A 20,454-nucleotide genomic window follows, 5' to 3' on the forward strand; every position below is an offset into this window, starting at 1 on the left:
TTATGTAATCACAGAGTGGACTTCTTTAATATATATTTGTCAAAAACACAAGAAAAAATACATCTCCTGAATGAATGGGCTATGTTTTGTGTGACAGTGGCTGTGAGTGTAGATGTACACATGCTTGGACACATCACTGAGTAGCAACGCTGTATTATTCATATGAGTGAGGGGAGTATAAAGCTCAGTCCAGGCAATCTCTGGCTTTAGGTATTTACCCAAGGCTTAAACATGGGATCAGATAGAGATCAAAAACAGCCAGTGTCTTTCAAGAAAGTAATTAATTGCAGTAAATCTATTAAAAGATTTTGCTTCCTCTGTGTATTGATGTAACGAGAAGCATCACATGCAGGAATTAAGATTTAACACATCAATCCAATTAACACTTGAATATACCACAATAATTTAGATGAGACTGGGATCCATGAAAATGCAGTGATGACATTAATTTGCTTTGTAAGCTTGATGATGGTGAGCCGTGTGATTTATGTTTTTCTTTCATTTTAAAGTTATCTGCAGCCAAAATGTTGATCCATAAATCTATTTACTGTCAAATATCCTTTGTTTTTTTTGTTTTTGTGGATTTGTTGCACCAGCCAGAAAAAATGCCTTCATACATAACTCAAATCACAAGTGAGCCAGGAAAATAGAACAGGTATAAAAAATTGACCATTTTTGTCATTTGGTTAGTCTTTTTTCCTTTCGGCTTTCCCTTCAGGGGTCGCCACTGCGAACCAAACTTCCCCATCCAACCCTATTGTTTATATCCTCCTCTCTGGCACCAACTACCTTTATATCCTCTCTCACTACGTCCATAAATCTTCTCCTTGGTCTTCCTCTAGACCTCCTGCCTGGCAGCTCTAATTCCAGCATCTGCCTACCAATATATTCACGCACCCCCTTCTGTACATGACCGAACCATCTCAGTCCGGCTTCTCTGACCTTCTCTCCAAAACACCCAACATGCTGTCCCTCTGATAGAATCATTCCTGATCCTATCCATCCTCGTCACTACCAAGCCTTAACATCTGCATTTCTGCAACCTCAAGCACTACCTCCTGTCTTTCCCACATTGTCTTGTACATTTTTGTCTTTGGGTTAGCGGTTTTGGTAAGTGATTCTGATGGGCAAGAGTTTTGGGAATTATGCACAGTTATATTTCATGATTTTCTAAAAATATATCTGCTGTCATACCATGAGTATCCTCTTTTCCTCCAAACCCCATGAATTCTTGCCTCTCTTGCATACTGTATTTAATTTTAAGAGTTATGAAATCCTTTTAAAGTTTCAAGTGTCACTTCTATTCCTTACAAGATAGTTAACAGGAGGGTTTTATATGAACCATTACATTGTGCCTTTTTGTGGTCTTTTCTGCAAAAGTCCATCCTTGCTTAAAAATCTCCGATTGGACACAGAAGACACATGTATTTTCATAAAGATGCCAATTATACAGGCACCATTCAATCCTTTCTTTTTTGTCATCCTCCACCATTTCTTCTGAAATCTGTTAAAAAAGACCAAGAAACCCCCAAAGATAAAATCAAATGTCAACCCCTTCACAGAGGAAATATTCATGGCATTTCATCTGATTTGGCTCCAGCTGCGTTCTAATAATAGCCAGTTGAAAAGGAAAGCTTCTGCTATTTTTGACTGCAGGTGCTTTTCCTCCATTCTCTCATCCAGGCTTTCTCTTGAGTGAGCCCACTGTGTTTACTATTAATAGATTTTCCCGTTTTAGCTCAGCAGGGTGTAGGGTACTGTGTGTGGGTGGGTGCGTGAGTTTGAGTTGTGGATGGTAAATGGTTAAAAGGGACAGCATGAGAAAATGAGGAGCGATACCCATGAAACAATTTAAAATGATATTAGAATAATCTACTGAGAGCATGTTTGCCCAGTTTTTGTCTTATTTAACCCTGGATATATTTTACCGGGCCAACATTTGCCTGAAGTGCTTGTTATCAGCAGGTCAGTACTTTGAACTCTCAGTTAGTGATCGGTGCTCACTGAATGCCAGCTGGGGTCAGATTGATGTGGTGAGCTGTGGGCTCACTGTAACATGTGCATTTGTGAGATGTTATGAATGAGGAGCTGCTTGATGCTCAAAAATGAGTTGTCTTTCTGTAAAAACTCTTCTCTTACATAGTTTTCTTCTTATCCTTCTTGTATATCACAGCTTTTTTACAATTTTTTCAGTCCCTCCCATCTTTCTTATTCTTTATCTCTCTCCCTCCTTTCATACTTAGTGGCAGCGACTCAGCTGGCCTCCCTTGATATGAAAACAAGCCTGGTTGCCATGGCAACCCCCTGTGGTCCACAAGAAGTGATGCATGTTTATTTTTAGATGCCTCCCATTCACGACAATAAGAAAACGGTTAACGGGTACACTTGTGCCGGAGTTGCAAATCTTCCTGACTGTCTAAGATATGACAGAATTCCCACTGGTGTTTGTTCCTTTTGCATTAACCACAAGGCAGCAGTGCAATAATTGCACTGAGGGTATATGGAAAACAATGAGCGATATCTACGTATGATGCTAGATTGCGGCACAAGCCTCTGTCAGAGTATCTAAACCAAAGTTCTCTTAATTCTTCACAAATGACTTGATATCAAGTTCTGTCTTCAAACCAGCATGTTAAATATCCATAGCAGTTGAGCTAAATTCATAACTGTTAAATGTTATTGTCAATAATGTCAATTTTGAATTGAATTTGATGATATGCAGATCTTTTTGTACTTTATCAACTATCTGAGTGTTGCCAGAAATGACAGCACAAAGTTCTGTCAAATTTTGAACAATCCCTTTGTGGCATTTTGTGGCAATATACATTAAGAGACACAAACCTATGACCATGAATATACAACAGGAATGAAAGACCAAATAACTATGGATATGGAAATATAAGATTACATTTCTAGTACCATCTATCTGCATCATTTTTTGGTGAAATTCCAAGGAATCGTTTGCACTCACCAGCTGCACACTGTCAGCTTGGATGAAACACCTTTCAGCAGTTTAAAATACCACAGTGTTGTCTCCTGCTGTCTCTCTGCCACAAATGATATAGTAAGCTTCAAACTTGTGCCAGTGCAGATGGCAATTATTCTCCTTGTGCTGATTTCTTGCAGCCCAGTGCTACTTTCGGGACAGCAGCTGAAACCGTGTGCCCAATTTAATAACAGTCTGTGCCAATCGAAACCACTAAGCAAGTCCCTTTTACAAGTCTTGTCTCTGTTCCAAGTTTATGTCACCTTCCTCCATTTAATACCCCAGCGAATGGCTGAACCACACCCGGTCAAACACTTGGTTTGACTGCCAGTTTGACACTATCACTCTGAGGTTCCGGTTTCTCTTGGTTTTCAGTCGATTACATTTATGCGGCACATATGTTTCATTTACTGTGTCACGACTGAATTTGATAAGACGTACAGTCACTGTAGTCCCTAGTAGCTTGAAAACCTTAAAGGTAAGTGCTATATATATTATTGTCTCTCCATAGAGACATACTGGTATTTAATTTCAACCAGACTTCCAACATCTATTGAATAGATTGCCATGGAATTGTTAGTAATTTAAATTCATGATCCTCTGCTGATGACTACTTTTGACCCGGAGGTCTTTTGAAACCTCTTATGTACTGAAAATAACCTTGAAAAGGGCTGCCCGAGAAGCGTGACTGTTAATCTAGACATTATTAGATATAGAAACCATTACACCTGCTAGTATAAGCAGGGTAAAATGTATCTCAGTGTACTACCAGCCTTATGAGGAGAGCTTCTAAATCAGGCTGAACTGTCTTTCGGCTTATATTTTAAGAGATGTTTTATTTTCACATTGTCAATGCCAGTCATTGGCATATAATATATACACCTTTACAAACTGTCTCATTGATCAGGAGGTAGCAGAGCAGTCTGCTAAAGATGAAAGTTCTGGAATGCTTCTACTTTTATCATAATAAAAAGGATTCTGGTTATATTGGGACTGAGATGCAGCAGGACCAGTAAATAGGGTCTTTACAAAAAACTTCTTTCATAACGCATGTATGATGAGTGGTTTATCATTCAAAATCCTGAGTACATTGTCTTGAACAAATGGGATTTAGAAACATTAAGACACATTGCAGAATTTTCCATTTGCGTGAAATAGAACAGTAGGGCAAGTGAGACTTTCAACTTGAAGACAATAAAACACACATGGCTGCATCTGCAAGAGAGTCATGAATAGTAGTTGATGATCCTGCATAATCATAGTTATTAGGCTGAGCCACTTTGGGAATACCAATTTCACAGGGACACCGAAAGGGCATTTTGAGCCCAGCGTTGAAGTGTCTCATTGAGCCGTGCAAATGCAATGTGGATGAAAGTAATGTTTTCAGCACATGTTCACCCATCCCGATATAAACGAAGCGCACGAGCGGGTAAACAACGTACATACGTACAAGCATACACACAATTGATGTTATCATTCTGTTTTCACAGCCAGTATAATCTCTGTAACGAAAGACCATTACAGCAGGCTATTGACAAAGAATTTAAGGGACCAAATAATAATTCAGAACAAATTAAATTACTCCTTTATTTGGGCCACATCAGTCTGTGAACTGCAACCTTTTAGTTTATATTGTTTGGCCATCCCAGAGATACAATGTTAACTTAAATAGCTGCAGCAAAGGGCAACTTGAACTATATCCTTGGAAACAGGTTCATCATAATTGTTGATTAATTTAAGCCTCTCAAGGACTGTTGTTACTCACAGTGTTGATAGATCTCACATTAGTAAACTAATTGTAGCTTTTTGTCAATGGCATCATTGACCTGCCTTTTCGTATTTGGTCTTTTTCTTCTTTGTTCTCCTACTCCCTTCAGGGGTTACCGCAGCGAATGAACTTCCTCCATGTCTGTGGAGGTTCTCTGTCATCCAGATCGTGCCAAATTCTTGTTGAAATCGTCTTGTTTTGGCAACTGGACTCGAATTCCTTCACTTGAGGATGTTTACCCCTCATTTGAGAGGCTCGTTCAGTTCTAATGACCTATGCCACCCTATCAACTCTTCCACTTACAAAACGAGCCCCATCATAATCTTGACCGGCCCAAAAACCTGGCTGTTATATCTAGTATCCATTGCCTCTCTACTTGCATTGGGGTGTGCTGTGGGGAAGTTCTACAGATAAAACTCCCAAGAATAAAATAGATATGGAAATTATTGTAATTGAGTCAGGCAAACCAAATTGCCTTAGCAAAAAGTTTTGAGTTCAGTGGCTTAACTTGTGTGTTGATGTAAAGTTTGCAAGGTTTACCATGACAACAGACCTTCAACTTGCAGAAAGTCTCCTGGGAGGTGATAGAAGATGATTCTGAGTAGAACTGTGGAAAAGATCCATGCTTCCTTTTTTGTACACAGTTTTTGCACATAATGCCCAAATATTTTTGGATGCAGCAATTTTGTGTTAAGCTGCTTACCATTCAACATGCAGTTAACCAATGTGAATTGCTTTCAAAAGTTGGAAAATAGGAGAGAGAGCATAAAATGAATGTTTCAATATTAATGGATCAACAGAAATACTTTCAACTGCATTTTGGATTTTTGGAAAATACAGTCACCACAGAGTGTCACTGGTTTTGTACTGTACATAGAATCATATGACCCAGTAACTGACTGAACTATTTTTGTTGCATGTTGCACTTTTGACAGTGACTACATCACAACAGTGATAATAATAATATATAAATACGGTAGTATAGTGTATTTTTCTCTTTTTTTAAAGTTTGACTATATTAATCCTTTGTGGGAAGTTTTTCGTTTTCTGCATTTAATCCTTCATGGATGACCATGAACAGTAGGCAGCCAGTGAACGAAACCAGGCAAGCAGTTCGGGGTTCAGTGTCTTGCGCAACAGTATTTCAGTGGGCTAGGAAGAGTTGGGAATCAAACCAGGAACCTGTGGTTCTAAGATGACTGCTCATGCTACCAATGAAGAATATAATGTTTCTTTGATATTTTGTCTTATCATTGTTATCTTTGATATAATGGACTGTAAATGACGATTCAAGTATCCACTAAAAGATACTGCCTTTATTTCGGTCAAAACCCCAGGTTTTACTTTTGTTTCTTACAATTCATATGATTTGCTTCATTGCTCAGTAAAATTTGCAAGGAAAGTGTTTTGAGTAGCAAGGACATGAATCACCCCAACAAAAGATTACCCAAACCTCGAAAAAGAAAATCACTGAAAATCCATCCTTAATCATACCGATATTTTTTCTCATCAAATATCTTTTTAATTGAAAACTATTCTTAATTTGACATGGTATTTTAAAACATGTTTTATGCATGAAATAGAATAATCACATTTCGACATAGTGCATATTTTTTCTTCAAGATTCAAAGCGTTTATTGTCATGTGTACAGTGAAAGTCCTTCTTTGCTGTCCACAGTGCATTGGGATAGGTGCTGGTAAAAGAGTGTAAAGATTATTAGAAATATGATTATTGATATGAATGTGAACATTGCAATAAAACAGTGACAGTGCAATAAGACGTTGAGTGCAGTTTGGTGTGCAAAGTACAAAGTATAGGTGCAAGGATGAGTGCAATTTAAGTGGCCGTAGACTTTACATGTGCAAGGAGAAGAATGAGTGTCAGCGGTTTAAGTGTCCAATGGCAGTCGGGTAGAAGGAGTTCTTTAATAGTGTCATTCTACATTTCACACTACTGTACCTCCGGTCGGAGGGTAGGAGTGCCCATGTTGGGGCTGGGCGCGGCCCTTGGCGAGGCAGCTCTCCTGTGGACTCTGAGGTGGTAGATGCTGTGCGGAGAAGGCAGTGGGGTTCTGGTGATCCTCACTGCAGTCTTTACCCCTCGCTGCAACCATCTGCAGTCAAGAGCAGTGGTGCTGTCGTATCCCACGGTGATGCAGCTGGTCAGGATGCTTTCAACAATGCAGCTGTAGAAGTTGCTGAGGATCTTAAGCAACATGCCAAACCTCCTCAGCCTCCTCAAAGTGCAGCTGCTGTTGAGCCCTCCTAACCGGCTGCATGGTATTGAGGGACCAGGTGAGGTCCTTGCTTATGTGGACACCCTGGTATTTGAAGCTGCTCACCCTCTCAACTTCAAGACCTTGGAGGAACAATGGCTGATGAGACGGTGGTGAGAACATCAGCCAGCTCATTGGCACAAGCTCTGAGGGCTCAGATGTTGTCCGGTCCTGCTGTGCTGTGGGGGATAATCCTTCTCAGCGCTCGGCATACCTGGTCTGATGATACTATTGGGTGACAGACGGAGTGAGAGGGGGGGGGTTGGTGGTCCCATCGTGTGTGTGACTCTTCTCTGTGTTGTGGTTGGGGTTCTCGAAGCAGGTGTAGAAGTTGTTGAGGTCGTCCGGCAGGTTGCAGTGATGCCGATGCTGGTGGTGGACTTGTAGTATGTGATGTGCTGCAGCCTTGCCACATCCACCCAGGGTCAGCAGTGGAGTAGAAGCCATCCAGCTTCTCTCTGTACTGTCTCTTGGCTGTTCTGATGGCCTTCTTCGGTCTGTACTTTGCAGCTTTGTACTCCGTCTCATTGCCGGACCTAAATGCACAAGAGCAGGCACCCAGCATGCGGTGTACCTAACCGTTCAGCGAAGGCTTCTGGTTGGGGAACTCCCTGACTCGTATGGAAGGCACGATGTTGTCAACACAAGGGCTGATGTACCCAGTTACATACTCATCATACTCGTGTACGCTGACAGAAGAGTCCTCCTGAGTGACTGCTGTCTTGAACAATCCTGTAGGATGCCCTCTGAATCCGGGGTCTAGAGTTTGAGTTATCTGGTTACAGCGTTTGTCTGTTTCAGTCTGTCTGTAGGCAGGATACAGAAGCAGAGAGATGTTATCTGACTGTCCAAAGTGGGGAAGGGGAGCGTCCCTGTATGTGACACGGACCTTGCTGTACACGTGGTCCAGGGTGTTCTTGTCCTGGGTGGGAATGTCCACATGTAAGTGGTATGTTGGGAGTCCGGTCCGCCGGCTGCACTGATTGAAGTCGCCAGCTGCGATCACAACGAGAAGAGGCTCTGGTTGTAGTTGAGCACCACATTGTTAAATTCTCATCACATTTGAGTTGTAACCCTTGGGCCCACTCTACCATGGCTTTTCATATCTGTTACCACTCAGCTCTCACCATAAAGTTAAGGCACCATCTGTCAGCTTTGCACTCAAAGTGCTGCTGAGTGGCAGGTGTTCTTGAATCAGCCAGCCATGTTGTGTACATCATTAATGCAGGCTTTCACTTGTGCACTATATTTTTCAGCTTAAAAAAAAAAGCACAGAATCCTTTATGAACAAAGGCTCACATACAACATCTTGGGTAAATGAACAGCACCATTAAAGTGAGTATTGATGCTGACACTGGTGGTGGTATTGTTGTTTAAGCCACGAGGTTGCCAAGGAGTCTAATTAAACTGCAGCTTCGAAAGCATCCACTCCGACAAATCGACAGCCTCTATTCAGCTTTTCTGAGAAAAAAAAAATCTTTCTATCAAATTTCAGCATCGAATAGAATTCAGAGAGTTGCAGCAGAGCATCTGCAGTTTCAATATGATATGGTACAATGCAATATTGTATGAGAATATGTTTTTATTACAATATGTATGTTTGAAATAATCATTATATATATATAACTGACTACATATGGACATCACATTCCATCGGCATATAGTCACATTACATTTCATTATAATCAATGATTTGTAAATATTTCTCATGATACACTGATTTCAAGTGATTTGCCTGTGTTGTCTGAAACATTAGAAAAGCAGGGTCCTCCCTTTAATTTCCCTCCTGAAAGTACTGATGTTGTTTGAAAATTTGAATCAGTAGGCTAGATGGAGGTATTCCTGTTCTCTTTGAGAGCCATGAATATAAATCATTTTACTTAGTTTCTTACATTATGTGAAGTATCAGTTGCCAAAAAGAACACAATCCACCCTGTCATCCATATGGTCATCTTTCATTTAAAAAAAAAATCCAGATGGCAAAGTCCAAAATGCCAAATGCTTGAAGGCCAGAGACATACTGAAACGTAGAAGGCTCCAGTAGGAAAAACGCCAAGCACTGCAGCTACTTTTACATAGTGGCCAAAACATGCGATCAAGTGTAGCATACAAGGAAAACCTTCTGAGATCTTTGGCTTGATGACACAAGACATACAGAAACTGTGCACTTGCATATATTTAAATTGACCGTGCACCATCTTGTTAAAAATGTCTGTTTTTCTTAAATAATAATAATAATAATAATAATAATAATTATTATTATTATTATTATACTACCATGCGATTGGAGTTGCTTGGCTGGAGGTCTCCAGGAAGACCAAAGAGAAGATGTATGGACGTAGTGAAAGAGGATATGAAGGTAGTTGGTGTAAGAGAGGAGGATACAGAGAATAGGGTTAGATGGAGGACGTTGATTTGCTGTGGCGATCCCTGATGAGAAAAGCCGAAAGGACAAGAAGTTGACAAACTGTCTGTCTTTTATTTTATTCATTTTTAGGGACCTGTGGTTGACATAATCATAACATTGTTCCCCCACTATCTCCACAATAAAATAAAACAACTTCAACTGATCTAGGAAAACTACAAAACTTCTTATTTTTCCTCCAGCTTCTCCCTTCAGTGAATCCGCTTCCTCAGTCTAACCCTATTCTCTGTAACCTCCTCTCTCACACCAACTATCTTCATTTCCTCTTTCGCTATACTCCTCTTTGGTCTTCCTCTATGCCTCCCGGCTGGAAGTTCCAAATTCAGCATCCATCTACCAACATATACCCTATCCCTCCCCTGTAACTGTCTAAACTGTCTTAGTCTGGCATCTCTGACTTTATCTGCAAAACATCAAACACGTGCTGTACCGCTGATGGGCTTATTCCTGATCCTATCCATCCTGGTCCCTCCCAAAGAGAACCTCAACATCTTCATCTGTGAAGAAACAGTAGCAATCTGTTTCATATCAATAGTGCAGGTTGTTAGGTTATTTGGGTTGCACATTGGCTGTTTTGCGCGCTAATTTGTGCTTACGCCTCATAGCAAAAAGGTTGATTTTGACAGGAGGCCTTTCTATGTGGAGTCCATATGTTCCCATTTTTGCATGGGTTTCCAGTTTCCACCCACAAACATCAAGTAGGTTAATCAAAGACCCTAAATTGCCCAGGCGTTTGTTTTAATGTGTAAATACATTCATCTCTATATGTGGCTTCTGATCGACTGGCAACCGGTCCAGGGTGTGCCTTGCTCTTGCCCAATGACAGCTTGGATAGATTCCAGTTTCCCCACGAACCCAAATCCCAGGATAAGTGAAATATATGAATCAATGAATGTTAGGTTGTTTTCTCTTAAACATTAAAAGTCAAAAGATTTTCTTTCATTATTATATTGTATTTGAAGTACCATGAAAATTCCTGTGGCTCTCCATTAAATGAGATTTTAAAACATGTGGTAGAAGTGACTCATTTAGATATGAAAATGTGTTCCATTTGGTTCTGATTACATCTGGAGGACTCAGAAAACAATATAATTTATTACTAGTCAGGTTTTTCTGAGGGCTAAATAATATTTTGCCTTTTTGGTTTCAGGGTTATTTCATGTGGAAATCTTGAATTGGTACGCAAAGATTTATTCAGATTGATAAAGCCTGGGTAGCAGTGACCGATAGAAATAGAGTGGAACATCTGATGTTGCATCTCATTCTATGTATCTGTTTTTTTAGTCTGAGTTGGATATTTAAAAGGTTTTATGGATATCATAGTTAAAAACTGACATTAAAATGTACAAAATAAAATGTCTGTAAACAAACCATTTGTTTTTATTTTCCTCAGATCAATGGAGAGGAGGAGGAGAGACGATTTGAGGAGGGCAAAGCACGTTACCTCCTGAGTAAGGCGAAGAGACTTGCGGGAAAGGAGCGCCAGCAGTAATGCCACTGCTGATGAGAACTGACTGCCTGCAACAGCAGTAAATTAGCCTAACACATATTTAGATTACGACCTACAATCCTGCTATTCTGCTGTATCTGTAAACGGCTGTTAATCCTTAGCAAATGATTATTTTATCTGTGAAAAAGCATCAGTGTTCACATGTAGCTGTGTACCTGTACAAAAAAATGCACGTTTTCTGGAAGATTTCTGGAATGAACGGGGTTAGTATAAATGACAGTCCAAGTAAAGAAGCTAGAGTACTATTTTGTTGTAAGCAGATTTTTGGGTATCAAACTATCGACTTTATAAGTGTCAATGCACAGTGATAGTCTGAGCGCAAAAAAAAATGATGAATAACTGAATGAATAATAATGAATAAATGATCTAAGCGTGAGTCTGGAGCACTTGACTCGTGTCCTTGTTAGTTTGATGATTATGATGTCATTGTCTTCGACATGCCTTGGCAGATAGAGCGCATGCTATCCATCTTTTCAGCACTGTCTTTCACAGAGAAATCAGTGGAGCTCGGGGGCTTTGACTCAAATCCCTTATCTCTGACTTCTGACCCTCCGCATGTCAGGCTGACTCGCTCTGTCTTTCAGAGCTCTCCTCTTTTTCTCCTGCTCAGTTCTGTTGTCCACATGAGTTACCATTCTCCAGCATTGTTTAAACCACATTCCCCTGCATTTTATCCTGTATTTTCTCCCTTCAGACACTTTGTTTCCAGATGAATCATGTGGACATCTATCTTTAAACTTTAACAGTGAACACAAATATATAATCTATGACTAATTATGTTGTTTCTAAAACCTATCACATTGCAAGATTTGGTTCAACACATGTTCAGAAAATTTTCGACCGATCATGGAATTGCAGTATGAGCTGGTGCAACCCATTGTGCATAACAGATCGCGAGTCATTTAATGAAAATATCTTTGTGGGAGTGCCATGGAGGCCACATATATAAAACTCCCAGCAAAATTTCTTATAGCTCTATGCCTGGCTCCTTGTGCTGTTTTCATCAACAGAAACCAATTCATCATTGGTTTTTGAAGGTTATTGTTTTTTTTTCTTCTCGGTTCTTCCAGCACACCATGTGTACTTTTCATTTTCCCCATGAAAATAAAGTTAGGCTCGGGGGGGGGGTCATCTATTTTTAACCCCAGTTAAGTTGAGGCATCTTCTGGGAAAAGGACAACACAGAGCAGCTAAAGATGAAGACCGTTTTGGGATTACACCATGCCAGAACAGGACTTGGAGATATAGGCTTTTTCAACCCCAGTCACATAATGCACTGCATCGGAATGGATGTGTAATGCATCCAGAATTGATCGGCAAATCAACTAATTCCTCATTCCTAACAATATTCAATAATGTTTTCAAACATTTCCGCTGGTTGCTGCTGGCTTTCCTAGATAGAGGCGTAATATTGTAACCATGGTTACTTATGTGGTTGAACAGTCTTGAAATGGATGAGAAAGCATACTCCCCCATGTAACCATAAAAACGATGAAATTGGCCTCAGATTATGTCATTAAAGCTTTACATGAAAGTAATCTCTTTGGCTTCTTAGAGTGAAACATTATCCATATTCAATAGGCTGAAAAAAACAACAACACCGGGAGAGGAAGCTACATGTCGATCTGCTTTTCCATAGCAGACAATAATGAAATGATGGAAAAAGCTGATCTCAGATTTCCATTCATGCCTTTGCATTTAAATGGAGGGACTTGCAGCCGTCAGTTATGCATCCCAGCAGGGGTATACTGACATGGCTACGTAGAAGATGAATGATCCCCTCATGCAGGAGGGAAGCCCTCGGGGGCTCTGAAGGAAGGCTAAATGATAAAGTGAGGATGTGTTGAGTAATCCTTAAGCTTTCATTGGAGAACGACCTGCTTTGCATTGTGTCCACCGCTCTTGAAAATCTCCATCGTCAGTCAATTTTGACAGCACAGGCTTTACTTTCTCACAAGAGACGGGCCACAGAAACCTAAACCACACCAGGCTATGCCTCAAGGTCACTGATGAAAATAAGTCAGTCAATAATTCTATGAGGCGATACTAGAACGAGGAGGATATAGATGGCTACCTTACACATGACATGGTTGAACCATAATTTCACTTTTTTCATGTGTCTTTCATGCAACTCTTTGAGCTTCCTGGAACACTTTCACTAAGCAGAGATGTGCGCCTTAAAGTCAGCCCTCCTCTGTTATCTGGGCATAGAGCCAGCAGGGTTTTCCTTGCAGAGGAGTAGGTGATGGTCCGTACTTTGTCTGGACTGGAAACTCCCTTTTTTTTCAGCCACAGGGGAAATTGCTGGGAGTACCGCTAAATTAGGCTACCTCTGCCTGTAGGGCACACAAAGTTCTCCTCACAGAAGCATGGTAATCATGTGAGGACATCGAAAAACAGACTCAAATATTGTGAGAGCACATCAACGGGACCTTCAAACACTGTTAGGCATTGCAGAGCTGCTGTGCGCTGTGTGTATGCTTGAGTGTATGTGATGTGTGATTTTGGAGCTGTCAGTGAGAGTGGGGGCAGCCCGGTGCCAGTGGAGCCAGTGGGCGGGAATGCCTTCTGTTACTTTTTACTTCCAGGTCACCTAGCATCATACAGAAGAGGCTAGCAATGGAAAGCCTGCTTCTTTTTACAAACTTGAACTCTCGTGGCCAATTCTGTTCCAAGGATAAACTGGCACATAAATCAAACGTCAATAAAAGTTGACAGCAGCCTGTACCCAGTCATCAGCATGCCTGAAAAAAAAAAACAAATTCATATTGTGGTTCTACAGGGTGACGACACATGGAATGGTCCCTCTTTCTGAGATGAGTTTCACTTCAATAATAATGTCACATAATAAAACGCAGAATTCCTAAACACCAAGATAGAAGCTAGGTTGTCTCTAGACACTTATCCAGTTGGGTGCAGATGTGATTCGTGGAGAGATTTGTTCTGTTTATCAAGCTGTTGTCAGGCAGATCGAGCTGGACCCGGATGAAACCATGGTGTTGTGCGATGTAAACCTCACAGTTCACATGTATCCCCACTTCCCACTTCGGATGTGATCACAGAGGTGAGGGAACGCCTCGTTATGGACAATACCTTAAAAAACAGAACAAAACTCCACGGATCACATCTACAGACCACCTATTTCCAGTTCAACAGTGGTTTCTACCAGCAAAAGCATGGATGTGCCATAGACTCATCTGTATCCCCCATAGTGGTGAACCTATACATGGAGGAGGCTGAGCGCAAGGCCCTCGCTTCGTTCAGGGGAACACTGCCAACCCACTGGCTCAGGTACGTAGATGACACATAGGTCAAGATCAAGAAGAATGAGGCAGAAGTGTTCACCACTCACCTCAGCACGATCGACGTCCACATCAAATTCACAAGGGAAAATGTCACAGGTGACCATCTCTCCTTCTTGGATTGTTGTATTTACGTCCAACACGACAGAAGCCTGGACGTCAATATTTACAGGAAACCAACACACACTGAGCAGTATCTACTTTTCGACACACACCCCCCCCTTGAGCACAAACTGGTGGTAGTCAGAGCTCTACACCACCGGTCCAAGAACATCCCATCAACCACTGAAGGAAGCAAGACTGAGATACAACACATTAGGAAAGTCTTAAGATCCTGTGGCTACCCTAATTGGGCCTTTGCCAAATCAGAAACCACTAGGCAAAGGAACGTTGAACAGGGGGAAGACAACACACACAAAAGAACATTGTCATACCGTATATTGCTGGTGTTTCGGAAAACTCCGAAGGGTGTTCAACAAACACTATATACGTCTACATTTCAAACCCCATTTCAACACCCTGAGGCAGAAACTGGTGCACCCCAAGGACAAAACATCCGGGCACAAGATGGAGAATGTGGTATATGCTGTCACTTGCACTGAGGATTGTGATGACGTCTACATTGGCGAGACCAAACAACTTCCGCACAAATGGATGGCCCAACACAGGAGAGCCACCACTTCAAGACAGGACTCTCGTTTGGAGACGGCAAGAAACTGGGCTTGAATTTCTTCACAGTTGCCATGATGAAAAGATTTCGACAAGAATTCACCATTCACCACAGACACGAGATAGAGGTAGTTGTGGACACCTGACAAACAGTCCTCAAACATTTGCAAATCAGTGTATTGTTTTTAATGAATGTACATTAACACTTAAACCAAACTTATGGGTTCACATCTAACACACAGTACATCTAACATGCATGCTCTGATTATACCCTCAAAACACAAGAAGGTTATTTCATAAAATGCAATAACTGAACATTTAGGTGTAGCTTTGATTTTCAACTATCAATTAAAAAAATACTTAATGTGTGAATATATTTACTATTCAGCTGTTTTTGGTCAGTAGATTTTATGTTGAGTGTCTATACATAGTTAAAGAAAAAAAAACATGTTTTTGGGGTTTAAAAGTGTGATAGTGACAGGATTTTCCTCGAGTCTGCATTGAGTGATGAGTTCAATAACGCCAATATTATCAACAATAATGTCAGGAATCATTTCTGCACAGTTTATAATTTCACGGAATTACCGTTTTATATACTTTAATTGCATCCCAATAGTGGATCATCAATATGGCGGAAATGACAAAATGTCATACGTTTACCACAGAGAGAATATAAATTACATTTTTTTAAGGTAATTTTAGTAATTTGGCTTATTTTTCTGTTGGCCTTTTAAAACATCGTATACCTACTGTAACGAATGTATAGTTACTGAGGAAATTTAAACTTAAAATGTCTTAATTCCCAAATATTTTGTGACATCTTTTCATGAGAATACCAGATATTTCAATGAAATCATTAAGAATCATATTGAGTTTTTTAAGTGATTGCTCAAATGTTATATTACAGCGAAACAATTTGCTCTTGCATTTTAGGTGTGCTCTTGTGTTTTGAGATCATAATTGGTGCATACATGATAGATGTGAGTCCACTGATGTTGCTTCATTTTAGGAAGTGTATATTTAGATGTCAGGAAAGATCACTTTCACAGATGTGCAAGTTGCCCCAGCCATGGGCATTTATACCCCACCAGACCATGAACTGGTAACACTGTGGCTTTCCCTTTTCCTCTTTATGATTTTGCTTATCTGAGACCCAGCAAAGTCTGCAGTGTTTTAGACGAATTAGAATTTGAATTTGTAGATGAAGATAAACTGTGATTAATGATAATCCAAAGTTTCCTTTGAAAAAACAGTGGTTTGTGCCATTTGAGGGGTTGAGGGTCATGAGCATTCATTACATTACATTACATTTGGCAGACGCTTTTATCCAGAGCGACTTACAATTGAGGAAATAAGGACTGCAAATAACACATTCACTCTTGGTTTTTGTCCTCAGCCCTTACATTGAGGTCCGTTCGAACTCCTGAAATTATTTTGTGACTTGGTGAAATCTATGAATTCATGATCTTTGGTTGGCCGATATACAAAGGTTTTGAAAATGCATTGCTTAAAATGTATTTCAAAATAAGTATACATCCCCGAAAACAGAAAAAAATTGATAAGATAATCTATAATTTTGAATGTCAACTTTTGCAAATAATCCTCATTCATTCATTCATCCATCCATCCATCCATTCATTCATTCATTCATTCATTCATTCATTCATTCTTTATCTATACCACTTATAAACTCAGCGCAGCGGGGCTGCTGGAGCCTATTCCAGCAGACTGGAGAACCCAGAGGAAAACCACACAGACATGCAGGAGGGCATGCAAATTCCACATAAATCCAATAAACAATCCATTTCAGGTACTGTATATGTAGATTTCATGCGCCACCCCTATTTTTATCATGGTTGTAGATCTGGACGTAAAACAATAATTGTAACATGTCTCATAAAAACTATAAATATCTTGGGGGGATTTTGCTATGAAAGCGGAAATGTCCTCTAACTACACTACCATAAGCTTCATTTACTTCATTTACTTTTACTACAATTCTTTTTCATGTCAGTGGCCTGACATTTACTTTTATATCTTGAAACTAAAGGGTTCTTTCCTGACTTTGATACTTTTTGATTAAATTTGATTCCCTTCTGAAAATGCTCTGTCTATTATTTCAACAGCATCAGCCCCCTTCTTGTGTGCTTTTCCTGCAGCATCCTGGCAGTTTTTTTTTTCTTTAAGTTCATCAAAGGTCAGAATTGGCAAAATAGCCAGGAAGCATAATTAAACATGGTTTTAAAGGAAATGCATGATGCTGCTGTTTTCTCAACACATTGCATTTCATTCTATTTAGCTTTCATTTGTTAAGCTTGTATATGTCAATCAGAGACAAACAATAAGGCTGTAGGTTTGTCTGAAACACTGCAGCGGTTCACAGTACCGTCCTATGTAACCACCTCATGGATTTAAGTGCTTAGTAACGTTTGTTGTAAAATTAGCAATTGTAATAACCTTTTAATGCCGCCTAATTCACGTATGGCTGTACAAAGAAGGCGTGACTTCATCCAATAACACTCGTAGATCACGGGTTGAAAGATAAACATGGTTCACTGCAACTAAATCAAGTCATTGGCCCCATATGAGGACTTTGCATTTGAGAGCAGATGCCCTTTTAATTTCATTCATTTAATTCAAAATAATGCTAAACACATTTAAAAAGCATTACAGCGCACAATTGAGGTTTCAGGGGGTTAAATATGTAACATCCGAGTCAGCATGTCTAAATGGGGAGAAGATTTACCAAGAAAACTCCTTCAAGCACAACCTTAACTGACAGGTTTAGTTAAAAACCGTCTGCTGGGTGGCTGTTTGTGTTTCACAGATTAAATTATCGGCAGAATATGTAGATGATCAAAAATCATTGGTTCACTTTGAACCGCACATGACTGACCGAGTCAAATGAAAACAATTCCAGCAGCAAAAAGTAAAATCTTGCACGGACAGAACACCGACTCAACCAACTCGGCCGGTGAATTTGTTGCGAATAATTAAAATTTGCAGTGCACATCTCTAGACTGCGTGGGTGCGCGGTGATGTGAATCGAAAGTCGGAACGATCCGGGGACACATGAGGGACGGATGGGGGACACGATCCACGCTGCTCCGGTGTTCGCAGCACGGCTCCGCTCGGTTCCCTGGTGTGTTTGCGTGTTTGTTGACATGAATGGGAGGCGGGCGATGCGTCCGGCTAATAAAATCGACTAATCCTCACCATAGCAACCGATAAAATAAAAAAAACACCAACACGCCCGGGATCCTCCTTGTGTCATGAAGGGCCTTTTAAGTTTTCTCACGGGCTTCAATCCAAACCCCAAAGGCGAATTTCTTACATAACAAGTCCTGTAATATCAATGAAAATGCACATTTAAAAGGGCATGAATAACGCGCTTGAACGCGGCCTACAGATCCATCCTCTGTTCGGATCATTAGAATTGATGTTCAAATTGGAATCACGGAAGTCGGGCACGCTTTTTATTTGTGTGTGTTATTTTATTTCTCTCGTTTCATTCCGCCGAGACCGTTCAAATAAGACGTGCTTCTCCATCTCTAGTGGTATTTTTACTTTCAAACGTGAGGAAAGCACACGCACGCAGCGCGGTTCCGTCAGATCACCGACCTCTTTTCCATGAATTATTTCAAACTGCGGTTCACGCTCACGGCCACGGAGCGTCTGTCACGGACACGAGCCTGCGCTAACGGGAGCGCGCATCAGTCACGCTCCGGCCGCCCTCTCCCTCTCTCTCTCTCTTTCTCTCTTTTTCTCTCTCTTTCTCTCTCTCTTCCTCTCTCTGTCTCTCTCTGTCTCTCCTCCACTGACGGAAAACAGGGAGAAATGTGTGTTTTGGCCCAAATCCCTCGTTGCGCGGCATCCGCGCCGGTAACGAGCAGGAGAAAGTGAATCCCCCTCCCAGAACAAGCTGTTATACCCCCTCCTATCCCTACACGCTCACACACACACACACACACAGGCACACACACTCACACACGCACACACGCCACGCCACTGAGACAAAGGGGCCACCGGGATCCGGAGGCGTGCACGGCCGCGGCGGTGCGATGCGTCGGGCTCAGCCTTCATTCCTCCAACTTGACGCCCTTCAGTTGTGGAGGTGGGGATGATGCGGAGCCACTTTTGTTGATTTCGGCGACAACATCGTCCACCCGGAGAGGAAATGAGCAGTCGGGAACCATAAACGAAACGAAAGGTAGGAAGGCTGTTGTTTTTTTCTTTTTAAATCACAATGAAATCATGGTCAGGCAGCTGATTTTAAACCAATACGGTTCCATCCAAACAGGTGGTGTCCTGCTGTCGGAGCAGCTCGTAGTGTATAAAAGTGTGTAAATGTAAACATCAACGCGGCATTCCTGACCTATTTTGATCGCATTATGATCGATCTTTATTCAAGACAGCTGAGGATGAAAAATGGCCTCATTGAAGGCTGAAGATGAATGTTCCGCGCGAATTGTGGACGGAGTCGGTGTGCTGGATGAAGAAGGGTAATTACACAGAGGAGATAGGCGAGCCGATAGGTGGATTAGTAGGGAAATAAACATTGCTGAGCGATTCGTTGTCACCGTCGGTGGCAAAGAAGCGCATAACCTAGATAACGTCCTTCTATCGACCACACTGTTCCATAATGTTGAGTTTAACACGAGGAGCAAGCGAGCATCATCCGAAATGTTGTTGTTTTTTAACCTAAAACCACTTTCATTGTCGAGATATAATGCCACCCCCGCTCAAAACCAAAAACACAACACATACTTTTCTCCATTCAGCATGAAATAATACACGCCACCATCATCAGATGGAATTCTGTTCCGTTTCCTTTTTTTATGAATTAATTAACGCATTTATTTACTTATTTGATGAAAGTGTTGGCAACACGTGAACACCCCTCACTTCAGCAGGGCCAAAACTATTATCTGATACTGATTAAAAACACCCACACTTGCCAGGTGTGTCACCACCAACCACCTTTGCACCACAAATATGGAGAAGTCAATAAGAAAAGAAACTAGAATATGTAAAATGAAGCAACTTCTCAACTTCTTCAAGCTGTGTGTGATTCGAACAAATCGGGCTCAAGTCTATGTCATTGTGGCTGAAAAGGAAAACAGAGTTTTTTTTGCCCCTCTGAGACAGAAGGTTGGAAGCAGAGGGTGGGCTACGTGCAACTGCAGGTCACACAGTGGCCATCCAGTCCAACAATCACATTGGCCGCTGAGAGAAGGCGTTCTAGCCTATATGTGACAGTTACTGCTACACCACAAAGCCTCCCAACAGAGACTCGGTCTTTCACAGGGCATATGTGACATTTTGTATCGTCACACATTCAGCTCTGTCATTTTGTGACCGCGTTAGCTTGTGTTCACACTCATCCTTTTCTTCACTCGCCCACAACGCTCGTATTATCCACTGGAAAGTGTTGAATCGAGAAAGTGGGTGATTAAAATAATAATTGTCAATGGATCTTTTTTAGTGATGAATAATCAAATGTTGTAATGTGTAATGG

General features: G+C 41.0%; 2 protein-coding genes across 5 annotated transcripts in view; both read left to right on the forward strand.

The window, feature by feature from the left end:
- acot7 (acyl-CoA thioesterase 7) overlaps window positions 1-11,341 on the forward strand; it is a 55,698-nt gene extending 44,357 nt beyond the window's left edge. For all 3 annotated transcript variants that reach the window (XM_086141385.1, XM_086141383.1, XM_086141384.1), the window contains one exon: window positions 10,849-11,341. In XM_086141385.1, the coding sequence (XP_085997511.1) occupies window positions 10,849-10,947 (99 nt within the window). In that variant the 3' untranslated portion in view covers window positions 10,948-11,341. The remainder of the gene's footprint in view (window positions 1-10,848) is intronic.
- A 7,434-nt stretch (window positions 11,342-18,775) lies between these two features.
- gpr153 (G protein-coupled receptor 153) overlaps window positions 18,776-20,454 on the forward strand; it is a 38,725-nt gene continuing 37,046 nt past the window's right edge. For both annotated transcript variants that reach the window (XM_086141544.1, XM_086141543.1), the window contains exon 1: window positions 18,776-19,146. The gene's annotated coding sequence lies outside the window, so the exon portion shown is untranslated. The remainder of the gene's footprint in view (window positions 19,147-20,454) is intronic.

This window comes from Fistularia commersonii, chromosome 34 (assembly GCF_037954325.1).
Source record: "Fistularia commersonii isolate RoL2024-O1a breed Wild chromosome 34, RoL_Fcom_v1.0, whole genome shotgun sequence".
Classification (NCBI taxonomy): Eukaryota; Metazoa; Chordata; class Actinopteri; order Syngnathiformes; family Fistulariidae; genus Fistularia; species Fistularia commersonii.